The 18,685-nt window shown below is 38.2% G+C and overlaps 1 protein-coding gene across 1 annotated transcript; it reads left to right on the top strand.

Moving 5' to 3' along the window:
- The first annotated feature begins 10,142 nt into the window (after nucleotides 1–10,142).
- Nucleotides 10,143–17,894, top strand: creb3l3a (cAMP responsive element binding protein 3-like 3a). Its single transcript, XM_017478997.3, has 10 exons — nucleotides 10,143–10,306; nucleotides 10,601–10,714; nucleotides 10,806–11,046; nucleotides 11,327–11,457; nucleotides 11,684–11,794; nucleotides 11,900–12,006; nucleotides 13,017–13,085; nucleotides 13,184–13,268; nucleotides 14,004–14,100; nucleotides 16,899–17,894. Exons 1-10 carry the CDS (start codon nucleotides 10,286–10,288, stop codon nucleotides 17,210–17,212), a joined length of 1,290 nt encoding a protein of 429 aa, XP_017334486.1. The 5' UTR covers nucleotides 10,143–10,285; the 3' UTR covers nucleotides 17,213–17,894.
- The last annotated feature ends 791 nt before the right edge of the window (nucleotides 17,895–18,685 follow it).

Raw genomic sequence — 18,685 nt, forward strand, 5'->3', positions numbered from 1 at the left:
GACATGGGTCCTTTTGTGCTGGCATGCTGCTTCATTCTGAATCATCTGAAGGGGTTTGATGGAGCTGGCTGAGAGTCCCGAGAGTACTGCATTGCAATAGTCCAGTTTTGATATGACTAGAGCCTGTTTGGCTGATATGACAAGAGCTATGTAGCCTGTGCGGTGAGGTAGGGTCTGATTCTCTTGATGTTTTACAAAATTAACCTACAGGACCGTGCAGTTGTTGAAATGTGGACCGTAAAGGTCAAGGTGTCATCAAAAGTCACCCCAAGGTTCCTGGCTGTCCTGGTTGGCTTGAGTGTGGTTGAGCTGGGCTGTACAGTGAGGTTGTGGTTGACGAGAAGCTGGGATGACGAGAAGCTCAGATTTTGCAAGGTTGAGCTTAAGGTGGGGTTCCCTCATCCAGTTCAAGATGTCAGACAGGCAATTAGAGATTCATGAAGAGGCAGATGGATCATCAGGCTGGAAGGACAAATAGAGCTGGGTGTCATCAGCATAGCAATGATAAGAGAAGCTATGAGACTTAATCACCTGCCCCAGAAATATAGTATAAATAGAATAGAGTAGTGGACCCAGAACTGACCCCTGAGGAACCCTAGTTGTGAATTGCTGAGTTTCAGAAATACCTCCGCTCCACAATACCTTGAAGGATCTGTCTGAGAGATAGGATTCCACCCAGCGTAGAGCTGTTCCGGTGATGCCTAGGCTGGAGAGCGTTGACAGGAGGATCTGATGATTCACAGTGTTGAAAGCAGCAGAGAGGTTGAGTAGGATGAGGATAGAGGTTGCTCTTGCTAGTCGTAAGGCTTCAGTAACGGAAAGTAGAGCAATTTCCATGGAGTGACTGCTTTTGAAGCCAGACTGCTTGGTGTCCAGGAGGTGGTTCTGTGTGAGAAAAATGGAGAGTTGTTTGAAATCAGGTCTTTCAAGGATTTTGGAAAGAAAAGGGAGGAGGGAAACAGGTCTGTAGTTGTCAACTGCAGTAGGGTTAAATGACGGTTTTTAAGCAGTGGGGTATCTGGGCCTGCTTAAATGAGGCAGGGTATGTGCCAGTAGAAAGATGTGTTCAAGATGTGATAATAATAATAATTCCAATTTTATTTGTATAGCACTTTTAACATTGGACATTGTCACAAAGTAGCTTTACAGAAATATATCAATTCCAAATATATATATTTTTAATTCATAAATGTATCGCTAATGAGCAAGCCAGAGGTGATGGTGGCAAGGAAAAACTCCCTGAGGAAGAAACCTTGAGGGGAACCACACTCAAAGGGAACCCGTCCTCATCTGGTTGATACTGGATAGTGGGATTATAAATAATTCCCTTCTATAACTGTGTGCTATATAGTCAAATAGGGCAATTGTGGGGGGTGACAGCATCCAAACATCCCAGTTCACCACAATACTCTATGCCCATGAACCCTACAGATCTACCCCTTTCCCTAAGGAAAAAAAAACTATTAAGAAAAGGCTTAACTAAACAAATATGATTTCAGCCTAGACTTAACCACTGAGGCTGTATCTGAGTCCTGAACACTAATTGGAAAGCTGTTCCATAACTGTGGGGCTTTGTAAGAGAAAATTCTGCCCTCTGCTGCAGACATCATTATTCGAGGTACCAACAAATTTCCTGCACCTTTTGATTGAAGTAGGTGTGGCAAAAGACCAGAAGTTTGCTCAGCTTGTTTATGGAGCTTGTTTATGCACCTACTGAAATATCCAGATAGTAAGGTATTACAATAATCCAACCTAGAGGTAACAAAAGCATGAACTAGTTTTTCTGCATTGTGTAGAGAAATTATATTTACAAATACTTCTATCTTGTCAAAATTAAGTAGAAAGAAGTTAATAAGCATCAAGTGTCCAATGTCCTTAACACATTCTTCAATTTAATTAAGCTGGTGTCTCTCATCTGGCGTTTACAAATAATTTACGAATAATTTTACCCACAGGTAGCATATATAAGGAAAAAAACAACAACAATAACAACAATAACAATACCACTATTACTACTACTACTAATGTCTATATATAACACCAATTTCTGAGTACAGTGTCTACCTATTTACCTATAAAATATTAATGGTGCTAGAAATATTTTATTATATTCAATCTTTCTCACTTATTACAAATCTTGTAAAGTATTTTCAGCAAGAAAAAGCCCCAAAATGCTACAACCCGATTAAGCCAGGTTAAACAGTTACATTGCTAATCTGATTTTGATGAGGGGGGGTGTGTGTGTGTGTGTGTGTGTGTGTGTGTGTGTTAATGACACAATGGCATATCTCATAATGATCAACAACAACAGTAAACTAAATGTACTAGGTATATGACCATTTTCTACATTTTGTACAGTTTACAGTTTAATTTCATCTTTGCATTTGGAGTCGCTGTGACGACTATGTTAAACTACATGTAGTAGTTTAACATGTAGTCATATAATCAGTGCCATAGCGTTTTCCATTTAATCACTATTTTTTTTTTGCAAACAGAACTGCATGCACTTTGACACTTTGTGCTTGTGCTTAGACATCTATGCACTTAGTACTTCTCTTCAGTTCAGGGCCACAAAAGCTGCTGCTCATTGTTTTGAAAAGCTCCATAAGAATGTTTCATCAAAGCTTAGTATTTTGTTCTTCTTCTATTCTTGACACTACTAAACAATGTTGAGTTCCTATCCAGCTATAACTCTGCCATCTTTAAAGCTCATAGGCAAGTGGTCAATAAAACCAAGCTGGGTTCACTCACTCTTCTCTTTTCCTCTCTGAAAGATTTGCAGTCGGATCAAACTGACTACATAAGAAAACTCACAACCCTCACAGTAGCTAATATATATTGATTTATTGAAGTATCAGGCTGTAGATGATGTTGAAATCTGTGCTTATTTTTCCTTTTCTTTTGTAGGCTAAAAAGCCTCCTCTCCAATATTAACAAACAAACCCACATGTCTGGAACTGCTGTCACAGACTCTGTCAAACTGTGTGACTCATTTCTGCACTTAAAAAAAAACTACAGAATTATATTTCTCCCACATGCTCCTTCCCTTCTCTAGTCAAAGTTTTATATAAAATATATTGTTCATGCTTTGCTTGTTACCCTATAAGTTACACATTTTTTACCATATCATACTGGTCTGGCACTGCTCAGACAGCAGCTCTTAAAAACACTATCAAATATTGCCCTATAGTAGTAAACCATCTCCATTCTAAAAACTTGGGCTTGGATCCAAGTGAGCTAATTAACTATAGGAAAAGAAAATCCCATTTGTAGTAAAGTGGTCATCATACAGATCCAAGTACATAATACCTCATGCAACTTGTATAAGCTTGACCATTTTGCATTCTGGTCTGTCTGTAGCACCAAGGCTGACCTTGTGGCAGTTGTAGATAACGTTTTCCTTTTTGCAGATACAAGGAATCTTAGTATTCTACTGCTTATTGATTTGAGCTTTGCATTTGATACTGTCTCAAATTCTTGCTACATGCCTTGCAGTAGTTGGCTTCACTGGGATTTGAACTCCTTGTTCACATCTTATCTCAGATTTTTTCAAGTTTTAGGAAACATTTCACTATATTTGACGAACACAAATCCTCCTCAGTTCCATTTACTCAAGATGTTCCTCAGGCAGGGCATTGATATTAGTACATTAAAGCCTACATGATTCCTCTTGCCCATATTATTCTCCATTGCTGCATGCTTTCACTGTTATGATAATGACATGCAGATCTACTTCTTTATTAACTTGAACTTTTTTTTTCTTTACATTTATGGGGTTGCTTTTAATACATGCATAACTATTTGCAAACTTTTCAATTCATCCTTCACTGAATACAATTTAAATTTTCTCACCAAGAGTATTTTACCTTTGCAACAGTTGCATGGATTGTAGTTTAAACAAATGTTTAAGCTATGTGACTTCATAGCTTTCTGCCTTGAGTCTTTTAGTTCTCTTTTTACTCACCTTCCATCCAAAACACTGCATCTTCCATTTAAAGTGGAGTTCTTACACACTTTAAATGTCCTGCCCACGTCTAATACTGTCCTTAATACAAAAATTTTACTCCACACACACACAAAGCCCTGCGTTTCCTAGGTAACTGCTACATCTTTAAACAACTGGTTATCCTTATAGCTCAAGGTCAAATGGGTCCTGTTTTATTTCTGGTCCCTGTTTTTAGGCAGCTTTTTCAGTGTTCATTTTAAACTGTCAAAATCACTTCCAAATAAACTCATATAATCTCCTCTGTCTAATCTCCTCCTCCACAGATAATGAAAAGCCATCTTCTTAAAACCCCAGTGTTATCACTCCCCCTTCTGTAACTAAGCAGTTGCGCTCAACTAAGGGTGCTGTCTTGGTAGGCATATGTGTGTGTGTGTGTGTGTGTGTGTGTGTGTGTGTATATATATTTTATTTATATATATATATATATATATATATATATATATATATATATATATATATATATATATATATATACACCCCCACACACACATACACACTATATTCAGTATATACACCCCCACACACACATACACACTATATTCAGTATATACACGCAAACTGCAATGGTCTATCAGTCCAGTCCCTTGACTGGGAATATTTTTTGCCCAGTTCACAGAGTGGTCACAATACACGGCTTTACCTCTCCAGACAAGCAAATTCAAGCAAGGCTTTTCTGACTGTTGACTCACTGTGGGCAGAGATGTCTGTAAATGCTCTGATGTTAACCTGGATTTTTGTGGGCACACCTTTTAAGCATTTCTCAGTCAGTACATGGGTTGAATTGGGTGTGATGGCCTGCTTTTTGTAAGGTGCCGAAGATCAGGAATTTTCTATTGTAGTTAAAATGCTCTCGTAGTACTGTCTTGAAAAAACTTGAATTCACCTAAAAGTTAAAAAAGTCGTACTTTATCTTTCTTCTCTCAGGCTCTGTTGATCTTGGTAATGAAGCATTATCATTGAGTGGTTTATAAAGTCAGGTACAAACATGCATTCCAAAACCATTTTCTTAGACTTTGCTATTGATTAACTCTTTGCTGCTGATTTATTTTGCTATTGATTTGTTCATCATTCAGCACCCAAAGCACACATAACACTATAGATAAACAAAAAGAGAAATTTTCCTCAGGTCATTGTTCCAGGAAGCTTGCAGTGTAGTAGCATTTGAAAGGACACTTGAGAGGACAAATGGATTTGACAAAGTAGCAGCATGTCTTGTATGGCCTAGATTTTTCACGCACTTAAAAGCTCATAGTTTTAATCTTTAATGCCCCTTCTTCATAAAGTAATAATGGCAGTTGTTATATATTAATCACACAACCAGGTATTCAGCATTCTTGGTTTAAGTGTGTTTGGAGTTGGGAAAGAGAAAGATTGTGGAACATTATTGTGGAGTCTTGAATGAAATAATGTTGTTTTGTTGCTCCATAAATACTGTATGAATTTCAATTATTGAGGTATATTGTGTGGAAAAGTATTCAATACATATGGGCATGAAAATACAGGACTGAAACTTTATTTTTTAACATGAATCCACATCTGAATGGCACACTATCATCATGTGACATTAAACTAACCTATGATCATGTCTGCATAGTTCAGGGTTTCTCTTTGGAGCAGGTCAGCAGAGCTTTAGGAGGGAATGAGGAGGAGGAGAAGAGGAGTGTATACATATTGTATGATTGTGTGCGCGTGTGTGTTGTTGAGAAAGTGTATATTTGAATTTGTGCTTGAGAAAGAGAGTTTGTGTGTATGAGAGGTGAGAGAGAAAGAGAGAGAGAGAGAGAGAGAGAGAATGAACTGTAATGCTAGAATAATCTGTAATGCTAGAGCTGTCAGCGCCTGCAGAACTGCAACTTGCGTTCACGCCAAAGGCAAAATCTGTTAATTTAAAACACTTCACAGCATCTGCCTCTAACGCCTTCAATTTTTTGCAGAGCTTTTCAGCTCAACCTTATCTTTTCTTCCCTTCCCTTTTTCATCCATGGAAATCAGTCTCACTGTCTGCGTGAATTAGACGAAAGGGAGTGTGTTTCAAGATACGCAATGGAGCAGACCAAACAAATTTTTGAGAGGGGGAGGGGGCAGTAGATTAGAAGTGTTTTGAGGGAGAGAAACAACCCACCCCCTTAATATTATTGGAACACAATATTATCGTTACTGTTAATATATATATATATATATATATATATATATATATATATATATATATATATATATATATATATATATATATATATATATATATATATATATATATATATGTATATATATATATATATATATATATACACACAGTATCTCACAAAAGTGAGTACACCCCTCACATTTTTATAAATATTTGATTATATCCTTTCATGTGACAGCACTGAAGAAATGACACTTTGCTACAATGTAAAGTAGTGAGTGTACAGCTTGTGTAACAGTGTAAATTTGCTGTCCCCTCAAAATAACTCAGCACACAGCCATTAATGTCTAAACCGCTGGCAACAAAAGTGAGTACACCCCTAAGTGAAAATGTCCAAATTGGACCCAAAGTGTCAATATTTTGTGTGGCCACCATTATTTTCCAGCACTGCCTTAACCCTCTTGGGCATGGAGTTCACCAGAGTTTACAGGTTGCCACTTGAGTCCTCTTCCACTCCTCCATGACGACATCACGGAGCTGGTGGATGTTAGAGACCTTGTGCTCCTCCACCTTCCATTTGAGGATGCTCCACAGATGCTCAATAGGGTTTAGGTCTGGAGACATGCTTGGCCAGTTCATCACCTTCACCCTCAGCTTCTTTAGCAAGGAAGTGGTCATCTTGGAGGTGTGTTTGGGGTCGTTATCATGCTGGAATACATGCTGGGATCATGCTCTGCTTCAGTAGGTCACAGTACATGTTGGCATTCATGGTTCCCTCAATGAACTGTAGCTCCCCAGTGCCGGCAGCACTCATGCAGCCCCAGACCATGACACTTCCTCCACCATGCTTGACTATAGGCAAGACACACTTGTCTTTGTACTCCTCACCTGGTTGCCGCCACACACACTTGACACCATCTGAGCCAAATAAGTTTATCTTGGTCTCATCAAAAAATGTATTTTGTATGAACTTATGTTCCTTCAGTCTTTACTCAGTTAACTTTTTTATTCTTAAATATTTTTTTTCCTGGTTTGAATACTGGAGAAAACCTCTCCGAATGAGGACATCGTTCTACCTCCATGTTCCACTGAAGACATCACTCCATTTCTCTGCATGCTGCTCCCCCTTCCTTCTCCATGGAGGACATCGCTCCCACCATTGGCCTCGTGTTGAACTACGCTGCCCCCTCTGGCCTTGCAGAGAGCATTGCTCCCACCTCGGGCTCTGCCTTGACCTTCGTTCTCCCCGTTGGTTGCACAGTCGCCATTACTCCATGCTCAAGACAGGCCAACGAGACGGCACACCAAGTCAAGCTCCTGTCTAAAGCTGACGACACAGCTGTCCAAGCCTGGTTTCTGCCTAACGACTGCAACGAGTCTGCTTCAGCCTCATGTCTGCTCCTCGGCCCCTCAAGGAACCAACGATTTTTTTTCCAATTCCGGGTTCTTTGTTTATTTGACTTTGTTTATTTTTGGCACATATGTTCTATTATGGTCTCCACTCCTGTCATTGATTGTCCCCCTTACGTGTCATCATTGTAATCAGCTTTTGTGTGTTATACCCTTGATTATGTTTGGTATTTAAACCCCTTGCGTGTCTATGTTCAGGGCAAAGTATTATGTGTGTCTACACAGTACCAAGACTTTATTCCTCGTTTATGTTTCATGGTTTTGATCCTGTTCTCGTCTTCGTTTATCGATTCCTGTCCTAGCCTTGTTTCTCCTGTTTGCAGTTCACCTGACCATTTGTCTGTTTTTGACGACGCTATTGATTCACAATTTGGATTTGTCTGTCCTTCTTTTAACTAAAAGCTTTATCTGCATTTGCATCCGTCTCCGTCTCTTCGTTGTGACAGAATGTGACAGTGATAGGTTGCATAGGAACTGTATTGTGAAGTGTTACCATAATATCATTGCATCAATGGTAGTGTTTTTAAGATACATCAAAATAAAAAATAATGCAATCATTGCTACAGCTACACTTTGGCACAAATGGGCCAAGGTTCTTTTTGTCACAGAAGTGTTGCAGATCATTCAAAATTAGGACCTACTTCATGTTAAAACACCCAACACAGCATCTTGACAGCCTGTATATCATCAGTGTGAGGTCATTAACAATGAACAGAACATTGAAATCTCTGTGTGAAAAAGACTGCTGGTTTTCCCCAAAGACATCATTATTTGAAAAACATCTCAAGAAAAATGTATTTTGTATGAACTTATGTTCCTTCAGTCTTTACTCAGTTAACTTTTTTATTCTTAAATATTTTTTTTCCTGGTTTGAATACTGGAGAAAACCTCTCCGAATGAGGAAGCTTGTCTGTAGAAGCAAATATGACAAGATTACAAATACTTTGCTTATTTCTATCGTTAGTTGAGGCAGAAGAATGAGCAAAAAAATTGTAAAAGGGCATCTGCCAGGAAGCTATTAATGCCCTGATAATTCCCCAGTACACTCTTCAAAAACCCTTGTTCTTCAAGTGATTTTGGATAGTTAAATATTGCTATAGCTTTCTAAAAGAGTTGCAGTTGGAACAGTGTTGAAAAATAACTTATTACAAACTAATTTAACATGGGAATGCTCCTTCAATAAACTGTATGAACGTTAATAGCTGAATATGCATGTTCAGGGTCACATGAATTTTTCATGAAGGTTATAATGAAACCTGACTTGATAACCACGGGTCCTTATAGAAGAATGCTTTTAAAATTTACTCAAAGAGCTTTGCTGAGGACTGATTGAAGCTGAAGAAATTGTATTTCATGTCCGATGTGCTTGAACATAAAAAAAGTAGCAGCCTATAATCAGTGCCAAATTCTTTATGTGGTTCTCAAAGTAGTGTCTAAGAAGCACAGCCCGGAGGTCCATGATTTTTTACATTTTGATGGAAATCAACCCATCATTTTATAATTATAATTGTGTTGTTATATTTATTAGATTATTCAGCTGGTCACTTGAATTTAATAACTGAAAAACAAATAGAGCTGTAAATAATGTCAACTTGGACCAGTTTTATCTGTGGAAATACAGAAATAAAAACTCATAAAAATGAGGAAAAAAAGTTTAATAAAAATGTAATATTATTGAACACAAATGAATAATGCACCGATTTAGTTAATAAAAAATGTGGCAGAGGGGGTCTGTTGATTATTATTATTATTTTTTTTACAGTGGCTGCAAATGTTTGAGAAACCAAGTTTTGGAACAGGTAGACAGGCTGAAACTTAACCTAGAGGAAATTTTCTTTACTAAAAGGTTTCTCTTTGATATTTCAGGCAATTTAATGTGGATTTTCGCTTGTATATCATTTATATATCATCTTTGTCACAAATGTTTCTTGCTTAGAAGAAACATTAAAGGACATTAAAGGAATCAAAACAGAGAGCTACAATAAACATAGTTACCATAAAACACCAAGGTAGTGTAAGATATGCTTATCATAGTCACCATAGAGTACTTCAATATGTTTGATGACCTAAGTTTCTACAAAGTTCAATAAAATTGTAGTGTATCATAATAAAACCTTAGTAAACTACAACAAGATTTCCTAACTAATGTAATAATGTTAGGAAATAGCTGAATATATAACAGGTGATCTAAACTATGTTAAAGGTCATGCTATCAGACCTAATTTAAACAGAAAAGGAATATATGACCCTTGAGCTGAGCAAGTCAGAACAGGGGTGTGATCAACCAGTTAAAAACCAAACCAAAGATTTGAGTCAGAGATATGCAACCTGCTATTTCAGTACTAAAACCAAAATCTAGCATTTTGCTCTTTTCACATATTTATTAGTACTATTATGTAATCAGGCAATAAATAAACTAATGAATATAATTTGCTGTAATAATTATTTGCTAAGTTTAATTATTTTTATAATTTTGATTTTTGGCAATATTAGTTGCCATTTCATCATACTGTCTCCAAGACATACGACACCAAACAGCAGCCAATGGGACGCCAGAGGTTTTCCTGATGATCAAATGTAGTGTTGGAGTTTAAACTTTGTCCCCACAGTGAGATCAGACAGAGTGAAAGGCAGGACAAAAACACAGTGGAGTACCTTACAAATCTCTGTTTGTTTATTATTATTATTTTTAAGTCCTACAGTTGTAATTAGATTGCTGGCAGTATCCTTGTCAGGCCACGGTGATGGAATTCTACTCAGAACAGGTAGGTAGCTTTTATTTAGAATTCAGTGACATATTTTCAGCAGAAACACTGTGTTGCCTTTGTTATCTAGATAGCCCAGATGTGTCACGCACACCAAAGACCAAAGTTGAGAAATTACACAAGTTAACCTTTCAACAAAGCTAAAATACAGTGTGTTATGTGTCAGAGAGAATGATGGAGGTCTTTTCTTAATTATTTGCTTGCATCAATCTTGCAACAAAGTTTTTTACCCACTAAATCAAATTGACAGGAAATAGCATTGAATTACATAAACATTCACGTTTCACAATACAGGCCTGTGAAGGGATAGAACTGCTGGATCTGCTTTTCGATAAGAACGATGGCATCTTGTGCCATGAGAACATGACACATCTTAATGACCAGCCTTGGCCGATGCAAGACCCTAATGTGAGTGATGCATCTATCAGACTTCGAGACCTTCAGCACATCTCCCTGGACTTTACTGCATCCAGTAATGTGTTTTGTCTTTGTTTGGTAGCTGATGATGCCAGCTCCGGGTACTAAAGACTTCCTCAACGCCCTGCTGAGTGGGACCCACTCTACGTCTGGCTCTCCGTTATGGCCGCCCTCTCCAAGTGACAGTGGAATAAGTGAGGACCCGCACTCTGACCAGAATGACAGCCCTCCACCGCCTGGGAGTCCCCCTCTGGATCCCTGCTGTGTGCCTCCACACACACATTACGCTCCTGCTCCAAACACAGCTGTGGCCATCAATCCCGGTGAGATGACTATATACTGTATGTGTAAAAATAGCTTCACAGATCAATAACCATTTCCTTTAGTAACATTCCTCTCAAAAACATCCAGTTATTGTGTACTGTTGCATTCTAGAGAAATTTAAACATCAATATTATAGTCCTTTGACAAAACTAATGTGATGTCATATATAAATGTTTGTTTTACACCTTGAAGACAAGCAGTTATCCTTATAATAAAACTGCATGCACAGACACACACTCTCACAAAAAGTCAAACAAACACTATGATCTGTTTCCTCAGATGGCTGGGGGTCTGTTAGTTTACTGGAAAAGGGTGCAGGGATTCACCATGCGTGTAAAGTGACCCCAGCTCAACTGGACACCTTCCCTCTAACCATCAAGGATCTGCTGCTCTCTGGCACTCCAGAGCCTGTAAGTCCCCATAGTGTCAAGCTACATAAAGCACCAAAGGATAAATAGGGCGGGGAAAAAAGAGGTATTTAGCATAAGGATTTAGCTGGTAGGTGATAGACCCAATTGATGGACTCATGAAATAAGAAACAGTTTGGATCAAAATGCCTACAGTCCAACCAATTTTACCCACAAGAATTTTTTCATGGGATGATGGATAACATGTACATTTGTGCCTTCTCCTCAGCCTCCACCGGCTTCACAGCAATCTTGCCAGGAGCTGCTTCTCAGTGAGGAGGAGAAGAAGCTTCTCGTCAAGGAGGGAGTGACTTTGCCAAGTCAACTTCCCCTTACAAAGGTATAAAGTTCATATTCACTACCACAATGTGCAGCCAATGGATTTAATGTATATGTTCTAATGCCTGTAACACAGTGCCTGTTTTTTTTTTCTTTTCATGATCAGTTTGAGGAGAGAATTCTGAAGAAAATCCGCAGGAAGATCCGCAACAAGCAGTCTGCCCAGGAGAGCAGGAAGAAGAAGAAAGAATACGTAGATGGATTGGAAAGCAGGTATTGACAGGGCCATGAAACTAGTTCACATTATTCCGCTTAATGCCAAATTCCGCACAATACACTCATATGGATGATGGTGAGCAAATTACTCCAAGTCAAAGTATCTTATGTATTCAGCAAAAAAAAAAAAAAAGTGAGACTGTGTTTTAAAGATAATTTTGTGAAATCCAATAAGCTTTATAGATCTTTATTGGAAAGGGTTTAAACAACGTTTTTCATGATTGTTCAATGAACCATAAAAATGATTGCACATGCAACTGTGGAACAGTCCCTAAGACAATAACAGTTTACAGGTGGTCGGCAATTAAGGTCACAGTTACAATAACTTAGGACACTAAAGAGACCTTTCTACTGACTCTGAAAAACACCAGAGGAACGATGTCTAGGGTTCCTCCTTACCTGCGTGAACATGTCATAGTCCTGCTGCAGGGAGGCATGAGGACTGCAGATGTGTCTAGAGCAATAAACTGTAATGTCTATAATGTAAGACGCCTAAGACAGTGCTACAGAGAGACAGGAAGGACGGCTGAACGTCCTTGCAGTGGCAAACCATGCAAACCCCCCACCATGCACCCCCCCCCCCCCCCCCCCCCCCCCCCCCGATATCGATCCCCCCTTTTCAGGGACTCATTATTCCATTTCTGTTCCTCAAATGTCTGTGAAACTTGCCATTTGGGATGTTTTGACATCATTATATGTGGGCCAGATTAAAGTGATAACTGTGGGCTGGCACTGCACTCTCACTTATTTTCTATTCACATGCCACAGTGTCAGGTTTAGCAACAAGGTATTCATTTTCATCATCATCCATTGTGTTCGGATAATGCACAGCATACTTTAACACAATAAAAGTCAGGATCTACCCCATGCATTCTGGGACGCACCAAAGTAATACGCACATTGCTGTGTTTAACCCTGTGTTTGTGATTTGGAATGGATCATATCTGGGTTTAAGAGCCTGCCTGTATTCTATAATCTGAGCTCATTTGGGAAATCTGCTTTGGTAGGATGGTAGCTTGCAATGTGGAGAACCAGGAGCTGCAGAGGAAAGTCTTCCAGCTGGAGAAATGTAACATGTGAGAGAACACATTTCCAGTTACAGTTCCAGTTCACTGTTCTTTTCTGCCAAGCATGATAACTGAACCACCATTTTCACTATTTCTACTTTCCACAGATCTCTGATGGAGCAGCTGCGTCGGCTGCAGGGTATGGTCATGAATGGATCTAACAAACTGGCTCAGACTGGGACCTGTGTGCTGGTGAGGAGCATAACACCCACTCTTAAATATATCTGTACATATATACATACAAAAATGTTCTATCTAACACCATAAATAGATCTTTGATTTTTTATTCCCTTTTGGAAGACAGCTACGATCTCAGTAATAAAGGTACCAAATTGTACTTGTCTTTGTCAATATAGTGGGAATAGTACATCCTTTGTATCTTTATAGCTTAAAAAGCTTTATTCTAAAAGCTATATAAAGGTCCACCACATGCACCTTCCTGGGTAAAAGAGACATACTAAAGCTTTGATGGTACCACTCAAGTGACAAGGAAAACTATTTCTGAGAGTGTAAATAGTTCTTTAGAACACTACAATGAAGTGTCCCTTTCAGAAAAGGTTCTAAGTAGAACCCCTACAGAAAGATAGAACTGCTTGTTGACCAAGAAACCACAGAATGTCACAGAATGACCCCTTGAAACTGTATATATACTTAATATTTTAAATGTATTTGATACAAGATTTCATCTATATACATTAAATACAAAATATTTCAAAAATAAATGTTTATTTGCAAAGTAAATATTTTGCCTGTTGGCTCAGTTTCTATACATTTGGATATGCTATACATTTATATTAAACTTCACATCCAGGGAGAGAACAATGCAAAGAAAGAAAAGCAGACTTACCGGATTAATCAATGAGGTGCCACACTGTCAGTGGTAATTTAACATCTTACACAAGTTACCCATCTGTTGGTGTCCTACAGGTGCTACTGCTGTCATTCACTTTGATTCTGCTGCCCAGCCTGAAACCCTTCACTGAGACCAAGGTCAACCAGCCTGGAGACTTCAGCCCACTTAGAGGTGAGTACACCAATCACTTCACCCACTGGGCTCAAAACTCTAGGGAAAGTTGATTGTGGCCTACATATGTACATGTCTGTAGTGCAAACTGCATTTAAAGCAAATACTGCAATATACTTTTGAAATCAACAAGCCATTCAATTCAATCTGGATGGCTACTGAAAGGCGTCAAAGAGCTGACGTGGCTATTGTACAGTACAAAATGGCCCCATAATTTTCGCCACATGTGGAATCAATGGCGTAAATGTAAACTGTAATTTCTCCTCATCAGGCAGCTGTCTCAGGCATTGCACAGGATTAATTTTTGTTGCCTCTGTGGCAGGATAATAGGCAGTCATGACAAAATACTATAGACTAAAGTTGTTGTAGTGGGATCTCAAATGATAGGCTGAGTACATTTTGCTCACATAACATTTAATAGTCTGTTGTCCATAATCTGAACAAATGCATGAATATAGTTAATATTGGGTAATTTACCTCAACTTTGAGCATCTTGATATGTTTAGACACAAGCTAAACAAGGCTTTTCCATATTAGTTCCAAGAATATAGTTCCAAGCGGAACTATCAACTATGCTCGGAAAAGTAAAAGTCATATGTTCAATTAATAATAACATTTTATAAATTTAATATTTAATCAAACTGAGGTCACACATCCTAAACATTAATGATATTGATGGATACAACATTTCATCTCTGATTTTGGGATTTTAAGCATACTGGCAATCCCAATACATGTTTTTGCATTTTAGTAACCGACATCGGTCCTCTAAAGTGGACAAGCTGAACAATCGTAACCATCCAAAGGCTCAGATCTCTTCAGACATGCTAGAGAATACAGGACATGTTTGCAACATCTTCTGTGATGTGAGATCACAGCTCACTGTAGCAAAGTTGAACAGTCATTTTGATTTTTTGCAAACAAGTCCAAAACAGGGAAGGAACATAAATGTGTCTGCATAAGGGTATCCTGGTGAAGTTATTGAAAATGTAGGAAACCCTCACAGAAGAAGAAAGAAGAACTGTTTGCTTGGTTTCATTCAGTAGCTCAGTGATTAAGATGTCAGACTACTGATCAGAAGGTTGTGACCTCAAATGCCGGTCCTGCCAAGCTACCACCACTGGGCCCTTGAGCAAGCCCCCAACCCATAACTGCTCACTTGTATAAATGAGATAAATGTAAGTCACTCTGGATAAGGGCATCTGCCCAATGCTATAAATGTAAGTACCAAGTATCAACTCATTGTAATTGTATTTATTATTTTTGACAGTAGCCAATTTTGCTGAAGATAAAAATACAATATGCAATCCCAGAGTGTCACCTTTTATCCCTGGGTATTTGTGGGCATCTAACAGTTCTTCTTAGCTATGAGGGATATCTGACTTCACCACATGAAGTGCATGCTTGGATGAATAGAAATTGACTGATATGAACAACTTGGACAGATTTCACAATGCTGAATGTATTTGGATTTCAGAGCTACTTTCAGTTCAATGGTTTACCGATTAATAAGCCACTGACCAACATTAAGAAACCAGGATTTTTTTTGCAAACTTCTGAGGTCATGGAATGTATTGCTCTCACCATCACCATCACGTATGGCTAGTCACGACACAATTCTAGACTAATTTGAACTAAACAAAAAAAGCCTACCACATTTACAAAGGTTTAATTAAGGCTAAATTTCTTTGCACTCACTTGAGTATGTTGATAAATACCAATTAGGTGTAAATTACAAAGACAGCTAATTTACATTTAGTGACTCCATGAAAGGCAAAGCTGACAGAGCTGAAATGACAAAATGTTGACTAAATGGCAGAAGAGCGCCTCCTAAGCATGTTGTGTGAAAAATCTTCCAGTAATTTAGCTTAGCCCTTGCAGCCTGTCAATTACCATAGACTCTCACTAACTCTTCCATCCTTTATAGGCCACTATTTCTTTTGTCCTAACTGAATTTCATTTATGGATTGCTTTATTTCCAATCATTAATTTGAAATGTCTGATTTTCACATTTTCATTAAATTCATGTAAGTGAAAAATTTCCAGGCATGGTTGTTTAAAATGCATACAAATAAGTAATATATTTCATACATTCCTAATAAGTAAGATGTGAGTGGAAATCAAACAGGTTGTAAAAGTGGTTTTATTAGAAAAAAAAACAATAAAAGCACGAAAACAGTTGTTCATTTAAAGCAGATCAGTCAGTAACTACTATGAATGATTCATTAACTGCACCAAAACTAATAGCAAAAGGTATGTTGGTACAACTGCGATGGATTGGCACCCTGTCCAGGGTGTACCCCGCCTTGTGCACGATGCTCCCTGGGATAGGCTCCAGGTTCCCCGTGACCCTGAAGGAAGGATAAGCGGTATAGAAGATGGATGGATGGATGTTGGTACAAGAGTGAGGAATGTAACTCTACACTCTAAAAAACACTGAGTTAAAAACAACCCAAATTGGGTTATTTTATTTGGTTATTTCATATTTTATTGGGTTATTTCATAATTGTCAATGTAGGCAACATTTGGGGAAACAGCTGTTGAATGATTATACCACAGCAGTACCCATAGTATCCATTCCAGTATCCATTCCACAGCAGTACCCATAATTATGTATCAGTCTCTCTTGTCCTGTGGCGAGTTCTAAATTGTGTGTTTCTGATTGCAAGCAACAGACAATCTATGTATTTTTTTCTGGACTTTCAAGATTTGACAAAATTGCCAAGACAAACAACAGCATGCTCTGAAAGTCAGTAAAGGATGTCACATGATCAAACTTCTCCTCTAATCCTCTCTAGTTCAGTCACGGTCATTGCACAGTCTGCAGTCCTCTCGGGTGATGCATGCTCTCGAGCACCCTTACTCAGTGGCAGAGGACTCCAAGCCTGTTCCTGGTTTTCCTGACAATGAAGGCATGGATGAGATAACATCTCTAATGGAGAAACTTCGTCGTGGGCCAGGATTGGCTGATTACAACCTAGGATCTCACAACACTAGCCTAGACCAGCATGATGATCATTACCATGGTGACCCCATTACTGGGCATATAGCAACAGTGACTTTGAGCTCACAGCGTGGTGCAAGGCTCCAGCCACACGCAGATGACATGTAAAGGGTAGGGAGGGATTTGTGGCAGTCTGCTGCCAGCAAAGCAATGTAGCCTTTTGTCCTTTACCTCCAAAACTAATAAGTGGCAGATAAAATGTTATAACACTAAGATTTAGCATGTTGTGTAAGCTTGCTGAAACCTTAGATCAACTTATACGCTGGACTACACCTGCACAGAGATAAGACATAAAGGGCAGAGATAGATCCTCAGCAGGATTTCCCAGAACTCCTGCATACAGCAAAACCAAGTTTGCCCTTTACTTTTAATAACACTACGATTTTGTATGTTGAAAATCATTGATGAAACCAAATCTCAACTTATACATGGTATAGAGGTTGTTGATGCTTAAAAGAAAGGATTATGCACTGAAAATAATTCATTCAATGATTCATTCAATGATTAGTGGGATCCTTTCTATTCTGCATGTTAGTTTTGTTAACGAATGATTTGTGAAAAAAAGCAACATTTTGCTTCTACATGTAACAGAAGCTATGATAAGCATCTGTGATGAACAACTAACTCCATGTCATAGTGTAGACATTTGTTTTTGTATATATATATATATATATATAGCAAAGCTTCTATTGATCTTAATGCACTGTAAAAGCTACAATCATACCTGTATTTCAAGCACTTTATGCAGCTCATTTTATGATATGTTCAATAAACTCTTTTAAACTTGTTATATGGGCTACTGATAATTCCTTAATCAACAGTTCTGGAGTTAACATTTTTGACTGAAATGCACTGTATTATATCAGCAGGATTAATCAGTTACTAAATTCAATATATCTGGAACTTGCCCTAGTTGTGATCATAAAGTTGCACAAGGTTATTTGTTTCATTTTGAAAGAGAATGAGATGGGATTACAGATACGAAGGGGTTGTAAAAATCGCCATAGATAGTTATTACTGATCCTCAGTGATTATCTAAGGTAGGGAATTCAATTTTTTTTTTTGGACAAATGACCCCAAATAGACACTATGAATTTTCTGTGACCCCAAGCCTTGATCACCCTAAATTTTTCATTCTTTCTTTTTATGGCTAAACTCTACACTAGTGTAGCACGTCAGTATAGCAACAAGAACCAAACAGCACTGTTTAACACTGTTAAATAAAATGTGGTGTGTTTGAATGTGGCTTCACAATAAAGCACACAAAATCTGTTTGCATAGTTAGTGCAATATTATGAGCAATGTTCTTTTGTCAAATAAATGAATTAAACAAAAGAGGAGACTGTGAGCTTCTCTCATGACCCCATTTAGGAACCCCTGACCTACATCATGGGATGGCCAAACATATTTCACTGGAGAGTAGTCGTAGTAGTAGTAGTAGTAATAATAATAATAATAAACATGTTTTCCCAATATATGCACACTCTACCCATTATCAGTACTCACTAAATAAATAAGTGTTAATGTAGGTTAGCTCTATGTGTGGAGTGAATTTCTTTTCACTTTGGAAAAAAAAAAAGT

Source organism: Ictalurus punctatus, chromosome 10 (assembly GCF_001660625.3).
Source record: "Ictalurus punctatus breed USDA103 chromosome 10, Coco_2.0, whole genome shotgun sequence".
In the NCBI taxonomy this organism is placed as follows: domain Eukaryota; kingdom Metazoa; phylum Chordata; class Actinopteri; order Siluriformes; family Ictaluridae; genus Ictalurus; species Ictalurus punctatus.

What these genes read in the sequence shown, in the direction of transcription:
- creb3l3a (XM_017478997.3), top strand. Translation starts at nt 10,286, where the DNA reads ATGGAATTCTACTCAGAACAG. An exon ending in TCTCTGGCACTCCAGAGCCT is followed by an intron (nt 11,458 to 11,683) that starts GTAAGTCCCCAT and finishes CCTTCTCCTCAG; the next exon opens with CCTCCACCGGCTTCACAGCA. An exon ending in GTCAACTTCCCCTTACAAAG is followed by an intron (nt 11,795 to 11,899) that starts GTATAAAGTTCA and finishes TTTCATGATCAG; the next exon opens with TTTGAGGAGAGAATTCTGAA.